Raw genomic sequence first — 16778 nt, 5'->3', positions numbered from 1 at the left:
GGCTCTGCTAATGAATGCCTTTATATGTGAAGAAAGGCCTACACTTTTTTCGCACCTGAAGCTATGTGCCATCTCATCCAATAGATTAACCGTTTTGTCCATTTTTTTATAATAGATTAAAAGCTAATATTATACTATAATAATAATACAGTATAATATAATATTAGCTTTTAATCTATTATAAAACGAAATTCATTTTTATAAATGAAATTCTTTATTTAGAAAAAAGCATTTTATATGCATTTTGTAACTGCTATTCAATATTTTTGTGTAGTTTTCTGTATATAATACAAGTAATGATTGAAAAAATATAATGACTTAAAATATATATAGCATTTTATTATTAGTTTACAACAATTGGGGCTTTCAATTGAATTCATTTTTAAAAGCTTATGTATTATCTATTTATTCATTGACTTAATTATTATTGTTAACATTATTATTAAATTTATTATTATTACAGTATATGTTATAAATGGGATGCATTTTTCACAAAAGTTAGTTTTAAAATAGACTTTTCTAACAGTACATCATATGGTTTATGTTTTTCATGCATAACAATAAATCTCAGCTAACATTCAATTAAAACTCATTGAATTTCTATATAAAGTAAATTATATAATATGACTATATATGCGAAGCAAACAAATATATGAAAACTCTTGTTTTAAAACAAAAACATAATTAATATTTGTTTTATTGGGAAAAGTAATAATGTATGGGCTGACTGTTGACCCAAAAATGCCATTAAGTTGTGATTGTTTTTTATAAATATATATTGTTTGTAAAACTTTTTAGTCACTCATTTGAAATAATATAATACAAATACAAATAATAATAATATAAATCTCTATTACAGTTAAATACAATATATATATAAAAAAATGAGTTTTAGTCTCCCATTCCGTTCCTCTAAAACACAAGTAGTAGAGGACTTTGTCGGGTCATTGACTGTTCACTGTTTTTTTCAATGTCATTATTAGTGTTTAATTAATTGCAAGACATGATAGTAATTATTGGCAAAAACACGTTTAAATAACGGTTTCGGATCAGCAAATAGTTGATCGCATATTAATGGTAACTCTTGTTCATCGCCGACGGCGTCTTCTCCCTCTCCTTCGTCTTCTTCTATTTCTTGTTCTTCTTTTTTACCACTTTTGCCAACCAATCGATGACTATTACCAGTTTGTCGCCGGTCTTCCACTTTCCAGATGTCATTCATACGACACTTTCCGGTTCGGGAATAACAGTAATTGGTCTCTAAGACAATGTAATCGATTGAAAGTGACGATAGCTGGCTATGAACTGAACGGAGTTCATGTGAACTAAACATTTTTTTGTAGTTTTGGTGACATAAACAGTAAATTTTTGTTATGATTTATATTTATAATGTTTTTTAAAATGAAAAAATACATACATAATTATTATTATAGTTATTCACTAACAATTTAAAAAAAAAATGTATTTATAAACTGATTGTGAGAGAATATACAGTAATTTTTTTAGCGAAAAATTACATTTTTGTGTTTTCTTTTTGTTTAAAAAAATTGACATTAAAATATAGCTTTAAAAATCAGTGGTTCATTACCTGTATAATTGGTATATTATATAAGTTCGGTTCCTAATAACCGGTGATTCATAATATGGATGATTGACTGCAATATAAATCCCAATATATAGCCATTAATTATTTGCTTATATATACATGCATACTATATTAAAATAAAAAATATATATATAAATTTTTTATAAAGTTTAAACATATTTATATAATTGAGTATAAATGTGTAAAAATATGTTGTAAAATAAAAAATAAATTTATAATGTATAATTTATATTTGAAATATTCCGGTATCATATACAATGTTTAATACATAGAATAATTTATATGGATATAACTATAGTATGTGTGATATTGTGATAAATACCATATCGGATATAAAAGTATCACATAATTTAATTTATAAAGTATTTTATATTTTCCTCTCAAAACACAATAATATGTTCTCTTTTATCTATTAATTCACAATTTTTCTCGCAGTATATTAAAAAAAGCATATCTTAGAGAAATAAAAAGATTGAAATCAATAAAAGATTGATTCAAGTGATTGAAAAATATTTTTTTCAACAAAAAAAAGTTTAAAATAAGACCACAGCAAACACAACAACAAACTTGTTTGCCATTATTATTATTATGTAACTAAAGATATTTTATGTATTAGTATTGAAAACACATACATAAAAATTCCTTTCAAATGTTTTATTATTATTAATAGTATTTATTGTATTAAATTTGTAATCCAAGGATATGATTGTATCACCAAAACAGGAGTTGTAACTAATTTTTGTCTTTTAATGAATACAATGACAATTACAACATATTTTTATATATTGATATATGATATGCATTCATATCATTTAAATAATAAGCATAAAAATATCATTGGCATACTATTAGTGCCTGTTATGTGATATTAATTAATAATTTGCAATCATATGGAAACAAATTTGTATTGACTAAAAAAATGTTTTATGTATATTAAGTAATTCATTGTCAGCTTTTAGAAATTCAATTCAATTAACAAAATGAATATTAATATAAAAAATGTCTTTAAATGTCGAGTCATTGTATGTTTTAATAAGAGGTGTCAACTATTATATTATTTAAATGGATATGTGTTTAGTAAACATTTTAAACATTTTTAGTTAGTAGTAGTAGTAATAGAAATTGTTATTATTTTTATGTAGGGGTTTATAGGCCAAGAAAACAATATATAATTACTTAATATAACCGTATATCAAGTTTGTGCCACATTTATAATGTCCTTTTCATTTATATATATATATATATATATATATAAAGTTTATATTTATTTCATTCACTACTACTCTCTCATCATTTAATTGAAATGAAACAGAAAAAAATGCGTTGAAAAAAATTTATTTTCAAAACTAGAAATTTATTTATGCAAGAATTGTAACCATAATATTAATGATAATAATAATCATAATAATAAATATAAACCTACAAAACATTTCCATTTTTGATATAATAGTTACCATAAAAATATACTAATAATGTTAACTATTATTATTTATTGAAGATTTTTCTAATATCTAAATCGATTTTATATTACAATCGTTAGTCACACAAAATTTTATTTTATTCATGATATTATATAACTCATTTAAAATGTAATTTCATATTAAAGTGTGACTTCAAGTTTTATAAATATTTGATATAATAATATTATTTTCACTAATGTTTTACTTTTAGCACTTAAATGTTGCCAATTGAAAGGCTCATTGAGTTTTCTTTTGGATACAATCAACTAATTTTGATTTTTTGTTATTTAAACAGTAAAAAATAATAATAACAAATAAATATTAAATATTATGTTTGCTGTTATATGTAGTTAAAGATTTGAACAAACGATAAATCGACAAACATTTCGCTTATTTTGTAGAATAAAATAACACAAAAAAAACTTAATATTCATAAATATATAAAAACTTTTTCCGCACTTTAAAAATAATGTCTAACATTATAAGCAAATTATTACTTTGGGTTCAAATAATTTAAATTTTTCAGTCAACATGAATAGCAATATATCAGGAATTTTTAAAGTTTACGTTAATTTTAATATTTTATTTTTTCCTAATTTAAAAAAAAATATTATTATTATTTGTAAACCCAATTCTCAAATTATTTCAAATAAAAATCACGAGTAAATTGTTTACAAAAGAGTAATATATATTCCTTTTCCTCAAAAAAAAATCTAAACATTAAATGATTTGCAGAGAAAAATGACCAAAAAATATAAATAACTGTTTTCTTTATGATTATATTTATTGATAATAATTAAGAAGAGATAGCATGAATTTCGTGATAGTTTAATGAAATCACAGTACAGTTACTGTACTACAGTATATAATAAATAAAAAAATAATAATAAAAATTAAATAAAATCAAAATTGAGTACAAAACTGAAAGTTTAGGTCTTCAATATAAATATATACAAAATAATTTATATACTGTATATATAAAATAATAATGTATATTAACTGTAAAGCGTAAGTAAAGATAAATTATAATAAATTGAGGAATAAGTGACTAATATATTACATAAAGTGATAGTGAAGTGTATATAACTTCATGAATAATGTTATAATAGTTTAAGTGAACTCTAATTTTTTTTGTATTTAAAAAAATTGTGAAGTAAATTATGTACTGAAATATGTGATGTTATATAACATTTATATATATATATWTTTATGAAATAATGATATAAGTGATGAGTATATATAATGTGATTAACCCATAATACCTATTGGCCGGCGCGTTGATAGCATCAGGTTTGCAGTTGTAGGCATTGTCCCTAAAAAAATTAAATATATATACAAAAAAAAATTATATATGAAATGAAAACACAATATGTTAATTAAAAGCTCATGAAATGCTAATTTCCATAAACCTTATTTTTTAGCGTTTTTAAATACTGTATATATATATATATATTCTATATTACAGTATATAATTTAGCTAAACATTAATACAGTATATTTTTATAAATATATATTTATAATGTATGAATTTAGTATAATGTATTTTTTTTGTTCATAAAGTAAAAGTGATACAAAAGTTTTTTTTATTGTTGTTGAGGTGATTAATATGCATTTTTTGATTTTTGTTTTCTTAATGTAAAGCGAGAGTAACTTATTGGTGAATCCCTGAGAATTAGGTAAAAGCGCTTTTTAAAGCTAACGGCTATAACTTTAGGCCAGTTATCAACAGATTTATGCAAAATTTATTTTTTATTATATATTTTTATTATTATTATTTGTATGTTTATAAAAAGAGGTTATCGCTCTTGCGTTCCCAATATTTGCTGTCCATATAACAATATATATATAACATAACATAACATTTTTTTGTGATATAAAAATTTAATTTTCCTTTTTTCTTAAATAAATAATTATTTATTTATTTTTTCAAAAATGCTTTTTTAAGAAATAATTCGTTTGCTTAGATTAGACTAAAATGAGAAAAAAAATTATTTATTTATTTTTTTTGTTTACTTGACTCAAAAAATGTTATTAACAAAAAGTTAGTACAGTAAAGAAATTATTTTCACTTAAATCACAACATAATATATTTAAATGACAACAACAAACCATATAAAATAGTAATTTATTTTTTATTAGGTTTGAATGATATGTTGGACACAAACATATAGTATTTACTGTTTAGTTAGTGTGTTGTTGTTAGTTGTTTTGTACTGCATTGTGACAGTTACTGCTTTTTTTTGACAGCAATAATATAAACTTGATTTGCAGCCACCAGTTATGGTCTATGATATTATTATTATTATGTAAGGGCTATAATGCGATATTGTAATACATATATTAAATTTAATACAATTGTAATGAATGAATAAATGATTTTTTTAAAGAAAAAATATATAACTATTTTCAACTGACAAAACTCATTGAATTGAATTATTTTTTTAGCTAAAAGTTGTCAGAAAATGTTAAACATGTTTATGTTTTGTTGACTAGTTTTTTATATATAACTGGACATTAAAATTGTTATCTAATTTTATTTTTGTTTTGTTTATCTAAATTTTTATAGACAGGTATATCATGGTATTTAATAGATAATATATAAGTAGTCCAAATCAAATTCAATACATTTTTATTTTATATAATAGTAATATAATGTGTGTTTATTACTATTTTAATATAAGTGTTATTTATACATTTTATTATTATATGACATATTCACTTATTTGCTTAATGGTATATACTATTTACAGTGAAAATAATATTAACTTATAATAGGGCACCCCTTTCATGGTTGGTATATTATGAAATTGATTTCTGGGCATTAATTTTAAATTAATGCTAAACATAATAAAAATTATTTTATATTAATGGCTTATCGTTAATTTAATTTAGATTATTATTATTATTAATAAATAGAAAAATCATAATTTACTAACAAATTATATTAAATTATATTAAATGATTACTAAAAATTAATTCACTTTTATATTATATAATTGTACATATATTATAATAAAATATAATTGGTGCTATACGGTTACATTACAATATAGATTTGAATAAACCATTAAATAATGATAAAAATAAAAAATATAGTGATATTAAAATTACTAATCAAAATGATAATTTAATATTTAGTAGAAATGATGTTAGCATATTAAATAAAAATTATATTATTAAATTATATAACGTATATATGAATATTCAGACAAACAAAACAAACAAAATTTTATGAGTAATCAAAATAATTTTTCGGGAAATTATATAATAAAATGAGATTTAAAATGATTTGTGTGTGTAATGCATATGAAATAAGGGGTCACTGTATTTGGGTATAAGTGGTTAAGTTGTGCACTGCGGACACACACACACACACACACACACATACATACATACAAAACAACACATTAATTAAACAATAATCACAAAGTGGTCTAAAAACAAGATTAAACATTTTTAATGATATACACAGAGGGGTAACCAGTTTTATCAGAGAAAAAAATAAATTACACAAATTATATTTGTTTGTAAATTTTTCATGAATTAGATTGACCCCTATGATTGTCAATTAATCATATAAGTAATTATCAATTAATAAATAAAAAAATTAAAATTATTCCTTAAATTTATTGGAAATTTTTAAGGAAATTCTCGAGAGTACATAATTAGATAATAAAAATTAACATAAAAAATCATATGCAGATATTTGTGTGTGTGTGTGTGTGTGTGTGTGTGTGCTTGTTTATGTATGAGTGTGTGTGTATGTGCTTGTGTATGTGTGTGTGTGTGTGTGTGTGTGTGTGTGTGTGTGTGTGTGTGTGTGTGTGTGTGTGTGCTTGTGTATGTATGAGTGTGTGTGTAACTAAAAAAAGTTTAGGAAAGCCTGTTGTGCAATAGTGGTAATGTTGGTTGCATTTTAAAAAACAGTTATACTCAGTAGTACTGTATATACAGGTAACAAATTGATGGTATAATCAAATGACATTAAAGGACAGGTATGTATGTATMGGTTAGGTATAATACCTGCAAAGACGGCCGTTTGATGGGTCGATGTGATTGTGAAGTCTATTAGTTGTTCGAGGGGTTCATTAAAATACTCTCCAATTATGTTAAGTTGAGTTTGAATATTATGAATGCCATTAAAACTACTCAATGAAATCAGTAAAGTATAGAGAAAGAGGTTTAGATAATTAAGACCAGAGGAACGGGAGGAGGAACGGCATATTAGTCCACTCATAATACATAATTGCGGCACAAATAATAGCTTTAGTCTCATTATTAGCAAAGACATAGTCATAAACAGTAGGGTTTGTATGGCATTAAACTGAATGAGAGCTTCGTTGGCATGTCTTGCAATGGAGACAACTGTGCCAATGATGGCATAGGGAGCTAATAGGGTTAATGTAATTGATTTCAAATCAGATAACGGCATAAAATCAAATTCTGCACTACAAGTGTATAACATTGTATGAAAATCGCGATAAGATGTCAACTTTGATAACAATATATACCAGACATGATTGTCGTCTCTATTGTCAGTCAGATAAGAGATCATCACTTTCGACACAAGTGTTAGCACTGAAATTGTCAAACAATTTATTAAAATCATAACAACTCTGTTAATTGATTTCATTTTTGACACAATTATTTGTGGCAAATATTTGACCACTTTGTTTGTCACTGTCTTCTCGTATTTTRTAATGAAAAGTTCATAACAAAGATTGGATAAAATAAAATGAAAATACAAAGAGTTTATTAAATATGTATTGAAAAACATTAATACCATCGCTATTATTACTGAACAGAAATTGCATTCAATTAGTCTTAAGAAATGTTTGCTATCTATTGATTTGATCCTAATTTGTAGGCATTTGAATGTCAAGAATAGACTAATCAGTTGTGATAATTGAAGAAATGGTGAGAATTGCCAACTGATATGTAATACTACTAATAATGAGATGACTATTAGTCGATTAAATGTCTTAAATCKGATACTAAACGAGTAATTGATATAACAATGAAGTATCAAATATATGGGATATCCGAATGACTCCCTAAGCGGTGGTGTCCACTGAATACGGGTACAGTTGCCGTGATTGAAGAAAAACATGAATAGTGTGAACACAGCACTGGCCAGACTGTAGCGGCCGATGATATACGAGTTGAGAAAAAGAATTGGTGCGACCAATGAGTTGATGGCAAAGATGGTAAAGATATAGAAATAAATGGGATGTCCTATGCCTTCGCAGCTTTCAATGGCCGGCATATCGTCGCCTCTTTCGACAACAAAACACTCCTTCGGATCATTGATTTCCAATCGATGGATGATATCAACGAACACCCGATACAACAAACCGATGACAACTTCGGGATATATATTAAACTTTTTCAAAGCATTGAAAGTGTCGGGAAATTCGGTAATATTGTCGTTCAGTACGGTATAAATGGCAGTCACAACATCGGCACCAGTTTTTTTGGCAGCCATTCCGTGTATCGGGTCGTGTCTGTCGGCCAAACGTTTGTAGTAATTGTAATACAAAGCCATTTCCGACCGAAAACTCATTTCTCTTTCAATTTCCGATAAATGGCTGAAATGTCTGTCGTTTTCAAACATCATTGAAATATATTTAAAATATAGAAAACTGACGACAATTATGATTATAACGATTAAAATGCTTTTCGATTTCATTTTGTTTTCACTGTTTAACACTCTTTTCAATACTTTTTTTTTGTTAATAATATATATTTATTAAATCAATTAATAATTATTCAATTGTTTAGTTATTTTTCATAAGATTTAATAAGATTTTACTTTATTATTAATTTCACAAATATTTAGTAAATTTAAGAAAAAATAATAAATATTTTTGTTTACATTATTTATATGATAACTGTTTTAGAGACATCTATGAAATATTGAATATAAACTTAAATAAACTAGCTAAATTATTCAATTTATATTTTTATTAATCTAAATTGCAAATAATTATTTAGATAAAACAAATTTAAAATTATTTATTAGGATTAAAAATTTTTTTCTAATATGATATATAATTAAAACAAACAAATGATAAAATTGGATATACAGTACAATATTGTAATTTTTTTTGTGTGTAAAACTTGTAATATTTTGAAATTATTATAACATACAGTATATTATTAATAATAATATTTAATTAAATACAGTTTAAGACTTTGATCCCAACTTTGACGGCTCTCCCTTGAATCGGGTGGTGTTTATCAGTTAAACGCTAATAGTTATTGAAATGTAAAACAATTTCTCTCTGATATCTATTGATTTTTTAAGTATTTAAAAATTGAATTAAAGTATACAAAACTTGTATAAGAAATTAATGTTATGTTTATTAAGAATCTTTATAATCATTACTCTTATTATTTATATTAGTTGTAAGTTATTTTTAAAAAATAATTTTTTCTAGTATCTTTTATCAAGTAATATTTATTTTTTAAAAAAAATTAGTTGAATAAAATTTTAATATTTTTTGTTAATAAAAAAATAATAATAATAAAAATCTAGTGTTGGCTTTTTAAACTGATTGAATATACCTATAAAAACAAAGTCAATTACGATGATACCGAAGCCGAAAAATTATAATTATATATATAAATACATTTCTATTGCATCGGAATTATTTCATTTTATTACAAAAACTCAAATATATTTTGTAATAATAATAATAATATTTTTATGAACAAACATTGTTTTTTTTGTTCAAAACTAATACCAATAATTTTAATATTATGAATTTATAAGTTATTATTCTCATATTATTATTATTATAATCAAATTATTGTTTAAATATTTTTTAAACTTTAATGTTATTCTAATTAGTTTTACTTAATTAAAAACAAAAATATTATAAATTTTTTTAACAATAAATTTATATAATTTTTTTTTTGTTATTTATAATTATTTTTATATCAAATATCATCATTTATTTTCTTTATAACAATGAAATTAAGTTAAATAATGTTTTACATTAATAACTTTATATTTTATTGTATTATTAATAAATTATATAATAAATGAGTTTTTTGTCAATTTTGTTGTTTAAAACCATGCCATAAGCCAGGCTTTATTTTTAGGTGATTCACAAACTGTATGAGCAGAGGAACGGTATGCTTCATAGGAACCAGTTTTCAATACATCGATATCCACATCATCCCCAATAAGCAATTGTACTTTTTGTGTGGGCAGTGAGGCCAGTGTTTTACCGGTTACTCGGGATGTCGTTATGGTTAGATTAGGCTTCACAAAGTAGGCTCTCTCGTACAGGTATTTGCCCTGAAGTGGACCGTCAGTAGCAATACGTAGGCCTTCAATATGAGTCAAAGCTGTGAGAAAATATTTTAATTTTAATTGATTATATATTTTCACAGATAGTTATATATTTAAAAATAAATAAATATTTGATACATACTTCCATCGGGAGTGTTGGTTAGCTTTAAATTTTTCATTGAACTCAATGCACGTTTACCATTGGACGGGTAGTATATGATTTGATTGGCCCAACCGGGACTAGTAGTCACATCCAATGATACGGCACCGTTATATTCGCCCCATAATGTAAAATTACCGGCATCCTCACCGGTACAATCGACAAATTGTGCCTTGATCAATAGATCTAAACTTGGTACTATTTATATATATTTAAAAAATACTATAAATAAAATAAAATAAAAAATAAAAATTGTAATTTATAAAATAGTTACATAATCCAAAATTTCCTGCATCAGATACACCTGATAAAATTAATATATATATATATAAATATTTTTAAATTATTAAATAATAATAATTATTATTATTTAAAAACATAATTATATTTACCAAATAAAATTACGACTAAAACAGTTATCTTAAACATTTTAGTTTTAGTAATTAGTATATTAAAATAAAATTCTGTATTAACTTTTAAATAACTATTTTTTTAAAACCAATTTTCGCTGAGTTTATATACTAGTACTAAATTGATTATAAATAAATTAATTTGAGCAATGTCATTTTGATATGGAAAATTCATTCTCAATTCATATCATATGTTGAGTACGTCTAAGTTTAGTACTAATAAAAACAATTAATAAGGTTTTAAAAATAATTTATTTGTTAAAAACACATTTATATTAATTATTTATTATAGAAAGTACTAAATTGCTAATTTGCACTCCAATGTTGAATTATACTGTACTACAGGTTAAGCATAAGACACAAATTGGCAAACAAAAACATTACAGCATTTTATAAAATATTATTTTAGTATTATTTATAATTTGTTATACAACACAATTTATCAATGTTTGAAGTGTCAAATACTGTATAATAGTGTATAATTTATTTAAAAAAGTATTTATTTAAATTTTTTAAAACATACTAAATAAATAAATGTTAAATAATTTTTAATTTATCGCAAATCTTATTTATTTGAATTATGAATTAACATTACCGTACATTTGTTTATATATATATATATATTATATTTATTATTAAAATAATACTGTATTATAACAAATGTTAGAATATTACTAAAAATAATGAATTAATGAACAAAATCTAGTCATCAGTGGTAGAGTCTGCCGGCTCTTCTTTGATCTCCACTTTAATCCGTTTGCAGACCCTTTCGCCAGTGTCTTCGTTATCTAAATCTTCATTGTTTTGGTTTCTTTGTTGACCAGAAGTGTCGGCATTGGCAGTCGTTTGCGAAGTAGTCGAAGAGTTTTGGTCGTCAGTGAAGAGTTCACGAATCAAATACTTGGAAACACCAGCTATTCCTTTGACGCCATCAGTGGACTCAATGTTAGACAATAGATCTCTTTTGATTCTTCTCTTGCGTGAAATATTGTCTTTTTGGTACTGAATTTGACGGACAAAGTCTACACAATAAACCACTCCTGAGATCATTATTTCACATCTTTTTTTCGGGAGATGAAAACAATTCAAATAAATTAAATAATTAGTTAATAATTGTCACCAAAAAAATCACTACAATTTTCTGTCGGCAGTGGTGTACGCCTGTTCCAGAAGTTGGCCATTAAAGTGATCGTAAGCCCAATAACCAGTTCCTCGTCTTCCCTCATAAAACCACTGATGAGACCTAAAGAAATCGGACGGTCGGTCACTGTTGCGGACATCGCTAACAAAGTTCGGTCGTATTATGTCATCCCTGTCTATATCCTAAAGAGATGTCATATTATAAAATAAATAAATGTCTTCATCTTATTAATCAAAGAGACTTACTCTTCGGCAAAGTGGACACCGATTGTTGCCATTAGTAACAACTCCTTTGACACATAAATAGCAGAACAAGTGGTCACAAGACAGCCGAATGGCAAACACTGGCCGTGACATACATATAGGACAACAAGTCATCGGATAGTTGTTGGTCACAGACATCTGTCACTGACTGTCAAACACTTTATTGGATGTGATGTTGGATTTGATGTTGGATTTGATGCAATCGATTAACTCATTAAACAAATAAATTCATATAAATTATTGTCTTTTATTTGTTTGAAATTCAATTCAATTATTAATATATGAAATGCAATGCATTTCGCAATCGCATGAAATCTCAGTATTTATTATTAATATTAAAATGTATTTGTTTTTTAATAAGCAATTCATTCACAAACACCGTTACAAAACATTTTACTGTAGTTATTGTGTTATAAAAAAAACAGTTTGAAATCAAACAAAAAAAATTAATTATAATTAATTGTAAATAATATTATTATAATTTGAATGAAAATAATGATTTTTAAATATTATTTGAATTAAAAATTGTAATTAATAATTAAATGTTTTTGGAAAAAAAACTATTTGATTAAATAGTATGGGTATAAACTGATAGATAATTATTAATACTGTATAACAATATTTATCAATAATTCAATGCATTTAATACTGTATTGAAAAGCCGGTCAAAACTTTATGTTTGCACTCATTTGTACCCAAAAAATATAAAAACTGTGATAAATATGAATAAACTATTCGCCGATTAGTTGTCTAATACACTGTATTATAGTCTATAACTACACTACAGTCGAGTCTATTATATATTTCTACTGTATTTTGTATGGGATTTATGCACTCATTTGAATGACACCACTGTTTAATAGTAATACAGTTTTATCATTTAATTTTCAAAATTAAATTATTTATTATAGTTTTTTTTGTTTGTTGGTATCATTTAATACATTATATTATTAAAAACTAGAAAATTAAATTGTTTTTCCTTATATTTAATTTTAGTAAAATAAAATAATATTGTTTTCAATATTTATTTCCATACATTTTTTTATTAAAATATAATTAATTAACTTATGTTTTATGTAGACTTACAGTAAGTCTAAAATTAATAATAATTGTTTACATTATAAATGTTTTAATCAAAGTTTGGATTATATTTAATATTATTATTAGTTGTGATATAAATCAAAAGTCTATTTATTAGTAATAATAATAATAATTATTATAATTATAAATTGCATTCAATTATTGTATAGATTTTCAGGTAATTATTATTAATATTAATATTTATCATATTATATGAGAAAAACAAAAAATAATAATTTTATTGATTTTATTGTGACATTTGTTGTCAACATTTCAATCATTCAAAAAAAGGTTTGCAATAAAAAAAATCACAACAAATGTCTGCAAAACTGTTGGGTTTGTTATCGCAAACGTCGGCCAAGAGGTCACTGTTTATCGGCAACAACTTTATCGGCCACAATAGGTCTCAATGGTCTCACATGCGATGTCTGTCCACTGGCCGTAAGTCTATAATCGCCGATAACCTATAGATTGTTTGTTTAGACAATCATTTGCTGACACGTGTCGCACGTGCGTTATGTTGTCAGGTCGTACTCACGTTAACTATGAGATCAAGGATGGCATAGCTGTTGTCAAGTTTGATTCACCCAATGCACGGGTCAACAGTCTGTCGCGGGAAGTGATGAGCGACGCCGAAGCCGTCTTCAATGAGATTTCGACCTCAAGCGCAGTCGGTGTTGTCCTCATATCGGGAAAACCTGACTGTTTTATAGCCGGAGCCGACATAACAATGTTGGAGAAGTGCAAATCTGCTCAAGAGATCGAGGAGTTGTCCAGAGGTGGACACGTGTTTCTCGATAGACTCGCCAAAAGTCCGAAACCAATAGTGGCGGCGATTATGGGTTCATGTCTTGGCGGTGGTCTGGAAGTGGCACTCGCAGCACAATACAGGATAGCTGTCAAAAATAAGAAAACAAGTCTCGGATTACCTGAAGTAATGTTAGGCTTATTGCCCGGCGGTGGCGGTACTCAACGTTTGCCACAATTGGTATATAATCTGATAATAATGAGTTAAATGATTTATTGAGAGTTAATCTCGATATTTATCGATAGATTAATGTCCCCGAATCACTCAGTATGATGTTAACGGGCAAAATGGTTAAAGCGGACAAAGCCCGCAAATTAGGTCTAGTTGATCAACTTGTTTCACCATTAGGTCCGGGTCTTAAGCCGCCCGAAGTGCGAACGTTAGAGTACTTGGAGGAAGTGGCCATCGAAACTGCGAAACAATTAGCCAGCGGTAAACTTAAGATTAATAGAAAGCGACCGCTGAGTGAAAGTATGTAATAATTGTAAATATTTTTGAATAAATTTGTTTAAATAGTATTTTAAATTGTGATTACAGGAGTACTACGTGCAGCCATTGGTATCCAATTTATTCGCGACAAGATTTTTGATAAGGCCAGAGGACAAGTCATGAAACTAACTAATGGTTTATATCCAGCACCACTTAAGATATTAGAAGTGGCTAAGACTGGTCTAGAAAAAGGTCAACCTCATGGAACTGAAGCCGAGATTAAAGGTTTTGGAGAACTGAGTCAAACGACACACTCAAAAGCATTGATTGGTTTATTTCACGGACAAACACTTTGCAAGAAAAATAAGTTTGGAAAACCAACCAAAGAACCGAAAACAGTGGCCGTATTAGGAGCTGGTTTGATGGGAGCGGGTATCGCACAGGTATCCATTGATAAGGGTTATCAAACTATTTTGAAGGACGTTTCAACTTCTGGATTAGCTCGAGGAGAGGGGCAGATTAGGGGTGGTTTTGACACAAAAGTGAAGAGGAAGAGACTGACGGCGAATGAACGTGACGTCTATATGTCTAATCTATTGACAACATTAGACTATAAAAACTTTAAAAATGTTGATCTCGTAATTGAAGCTGTTTTTGAAGATCTGAAAATAAAACACAAAGTAGTGCAAGAAGTCGAACAACACATACGCGACGATTGTATTTTTGCCTCCAATACATCGGCTCTACCGATCGGTAAAATAGCTGAAGCCAGCAAACGACCCGAAAATTTTATTGGAATGCATTACTTTTCACCCGTCGATAAAATGCAATTACTTGAAATCATAACAACCGATAAGACATCCAAAGAGGCTTCGGCTGCAGCCGTAGCTGTTGGTCTCAAACAAGGAAAGGTTGTGATTGTTGTCAAAGATGGGCCCGGATTTTACACAACAAGATGTTTGGCACCCGTCATGTCTGAAGTGATGAGACTTATGCAGGAAGGCGTAACTCCTAAAGAATTGGATGCACTAACTCGTGCTTATGGTTTTCCAGTGGGTGCGGCAACTCTTGTCGATGAGGTTGGTATCGATGTGGCCGCACATGTTGCCGAAGATCTGGGCAAAGTGTTTGCTGAACGTTTTGCCGGTGCAAACATTGAAGTACTTAGAGAAATGGTTGCATCGGGTTTCACAGGTATTGTCTGCTCATAAGTGATTTTATTTACAAATTTTAATTTCATATTAATATGTTTTTTAAAATATAGGACGAAAAGGTGGAAAGGGATTCTATATCTACACTCCGGGCGTCAAAAAAAGGGAATTGAATGACAAAGCTTTAGATATATTAAAGAAATATCACATTCCGCCGAAACACAAGTAATTAAATTTTAATACTCAAAAACAACAATTCTTATTAATAATTAATATATATTTAACTTTGGATTAGATGTACTCAAGAGGAACACCAGATGAGACTTGGCGTCAGGTTTGTCAACGAAGCCGTTCTCTGTCTACAGGAAGGCATACTCGATAATCCGGTAATTAAATACTTATTTAATATATATCTAATCTATTTATTCACTAATTTACACTAATTTTTTAATTATAGCTTGAAGGAGACATCGGAGCCGTTTTTGGTTTAGGCTTTCCCCCGTTTCTGGGCGGACCCTTCCGTTATGCCGATACACACGGAGCCGGAAAAATAGTTGATTGGCTCAAAAAGTTTACCGATGACTACGGACCACAATTCAAGCCGTGCCAACTGCTTATCGATCACGCAAATGATCCGTCAAAGAAGTTTCATATATCCAAATGAGTTTTCAACTGATTGATCAGTTTTATCATTGTTTTTATAAAAATTAGTTAAAGCTATTAATATTAAATATCATTTACGGTAAATGATGATAAATAAGTAATGCAAATTGCGGTGCATTATAAAAAAATAAATGATATATTTTTAGCGAGTTTTATTAAATTTTTTCATATAATACATTATATTTGATAATAATAATGTTATTTCTATAAATAAAAAAAATATTTTTTATTAAAATAATTATTGACTATAAATTTGATTAACATAAATTGGCAATATAATATTAAGAGTATTATTATATTAATAGTA

At 26.6% G+C, this 16778-nt stretch overlaps 4 protein-coding genes across 5 annotated transcripts; 1 reads left to right on the top strand and 3 right to left on the bottom strand.

Annotated features, from left to right (window-relative positions):
* Positions 1-946: 946 nt before the first annotated feature.
* LOC128952865 (probable C-mannosyltransferase DPY19L1) lies at positions 947-8701 on the bottom strand (the record flags this gene model as incomplete). Its single annotated transcript, XM_054298320.1, has 5 exons — positions 947-1325; positions 1589-1655; positions 4329-4379; positions 7090-7750; positions 7850-8701. Coding segments are annotated over 5 exons (1977 nt in total), but the record flags the coding sequence as incomplete, so codon positions are not given.
* A 1432-nt stretch (positions 8702-10133) lies between these two features.
* LOC128952864 (uncharacterized) lies at positions 10134-10955 on the bottom strand. Its single transcript, XM_054298319.1, has 4 exons — positions 10919-10955; positions 10801-10830; positions 10509-10724; positions 10134-10422 (listed from the first exon to the last, which is right to left on the bottom strand). Exons 1-4 carry the CDS (start codon positions 10953-10955, stop codon positions 10139-10141), a joined length of 567 nt encoding a protein of 188 aa, XP_054154294.1. The 3' UTR covers positions 10134-10138.
* A 544-nt stretch (positions 10956-11499) lies between these two features.
* Positions 11500-12633, bottom strand: LOC128951695 (E3 ubiquitin-protein ligase rnf146-like). Its single transcript, XM_054296949.1, has 3 exons — positions 12323-12633; positions 12072-12259; positions 11500-11996 (listed from the first exon to the last, which is right to left on the bottom strand). The coding sequence occupies exons 1-3, from the start codon at positions 12476-12478 to the stop codon at positions 11639-11641; spliced, it is 702 nt and encodes a 233-aa protein (XP_054152924.1). The 5' UTR covers positions 12479-12633; the 3' UTR covers positions 11500-11638.
* Positions 12634-13482: 849 nt separating this feature from the next.
* LOC128951688 (trifunctional enzyme subunit alpha, mitochondrial-like) lies at positions 13483-16631 on the top strand. Of its 2 annotated transcripts, XM_054296939.1 has the most exons (8): positions 13483-13598; positions 13712-13861; positions 13948-14408; positions 14474-14699; positions 14766-15851; positions 15922-16033; positions 16104-16194; positions 16266-16631. In XM_054296939.1, the coding sequence occupies exons 2-8, from the start codon at positions 13738-13740 to the stop codon at positions 16470-16472; spliced, it is 2307 nt and encodes a 768-aa protein (XP_054152914.1). In that variant the 5' UTR covers positions 13483-13598; positions 13712-13737; the 3' UTR covers positions 16473-16631. The 2 variants fall into 2 exon arrangements, with proteins under 2 accessions (XP_054152914.1, XP_054152913.1); XM_054296938.1 differs by lacking the exon at positions 13483-13598 and having other exon boundaries at positions 13687-13861.
* The last annotated feature ends 147 nt before the right edge of the window (positions 16632-16778 follow it).

The sequence above is a fragment of the Oppia nitens genome, unplaced genomic scaffold (assembly GCF_028296485.1).
Source record: "Oppia nitens isolate AA-2021 unplaced genomic scaffold, nextdenovo-longstitch-racon4-pilon3 scaffold1_pilon_pilon_pilon, whole genome shotgun sequence".
Lineage (NCBI taxonomy): Eukaryota > Metazoa > Arthropoda > Arachnida > Sarcoptiformes > Oppiidae > Oppia > Oppia nitens.
Note: the sequence above shows the minus strand (reverse complement) of the source record. Positions and strands in the feature narration are given on the sequence as shown.

Excerpts from the sequence above, each read along its gene's own strand:
- LOC128952864 (XM_054298319.1), bottom strand. The coding sequence starts at position 10,955 with ATGTTTAAGATAACTGTTTTAGTCGTAATTTTATTTG. Across the intron at positions 10,831-10,918 it reads TTTAGTCGTAATTTTATTTG|GTGTATCTGATGCAGGAAAT; the intron begins GTAAATATAATT and ends TAATTTTATCAG. Across the intron at positions 10,423-10,508 it reads AACCAACACTCCCGATGGAA|CTTTGACTCATATTGAAGGC; the intron begins GTATGTATCAAA and ends ATTTTCTCACAG.
- LOC128951695 (XM_054296949.1), bottom strand. The coding sequence starts at position 12,478 with ATGTCTGTGACCAACAACTATCCGATGACTTGTTGTCCTATATGTATG. Across the intron at positions 12,260-12,322 it reads GGTGTCCACTTTGCCGAAGA|GATATAGACAGGGATGACAT; the intron begins GTAAGTCTCTTT and ends ACATCTCTTTAG. Across the intron at positions 11,997-12,071 it reads ACCACTGCCGACAGAAAATT|ATGTGAAATAATGATCTCAG; the intron begins GTAGTGATTTTT and ends CCCGAAAAAAAG.
- LOC128951688 (XM_054296939.1), top strand. The coding sequence starts at position 13,738 with ATGTCTGCAAAACTGTTGGGTTTGTTATCGCAAACGTCGGCCAAGAGG. Across the intron at positions 13,862-13,947 it reads GCGATGTCTGTCCACTGGCC|GTCGTACTCACGTTAACTAT; the intron begins GTAAGTCTATAA and ends TTATGTTGTCAG. Across the intron at positions 14,700-14,765 it reads AAAGCGACCGCTGAGTGAAA|GAGTACTACGTGCAGCCATT; the intron begins GTATGTAATAAT and ends TTGTGATTACAG.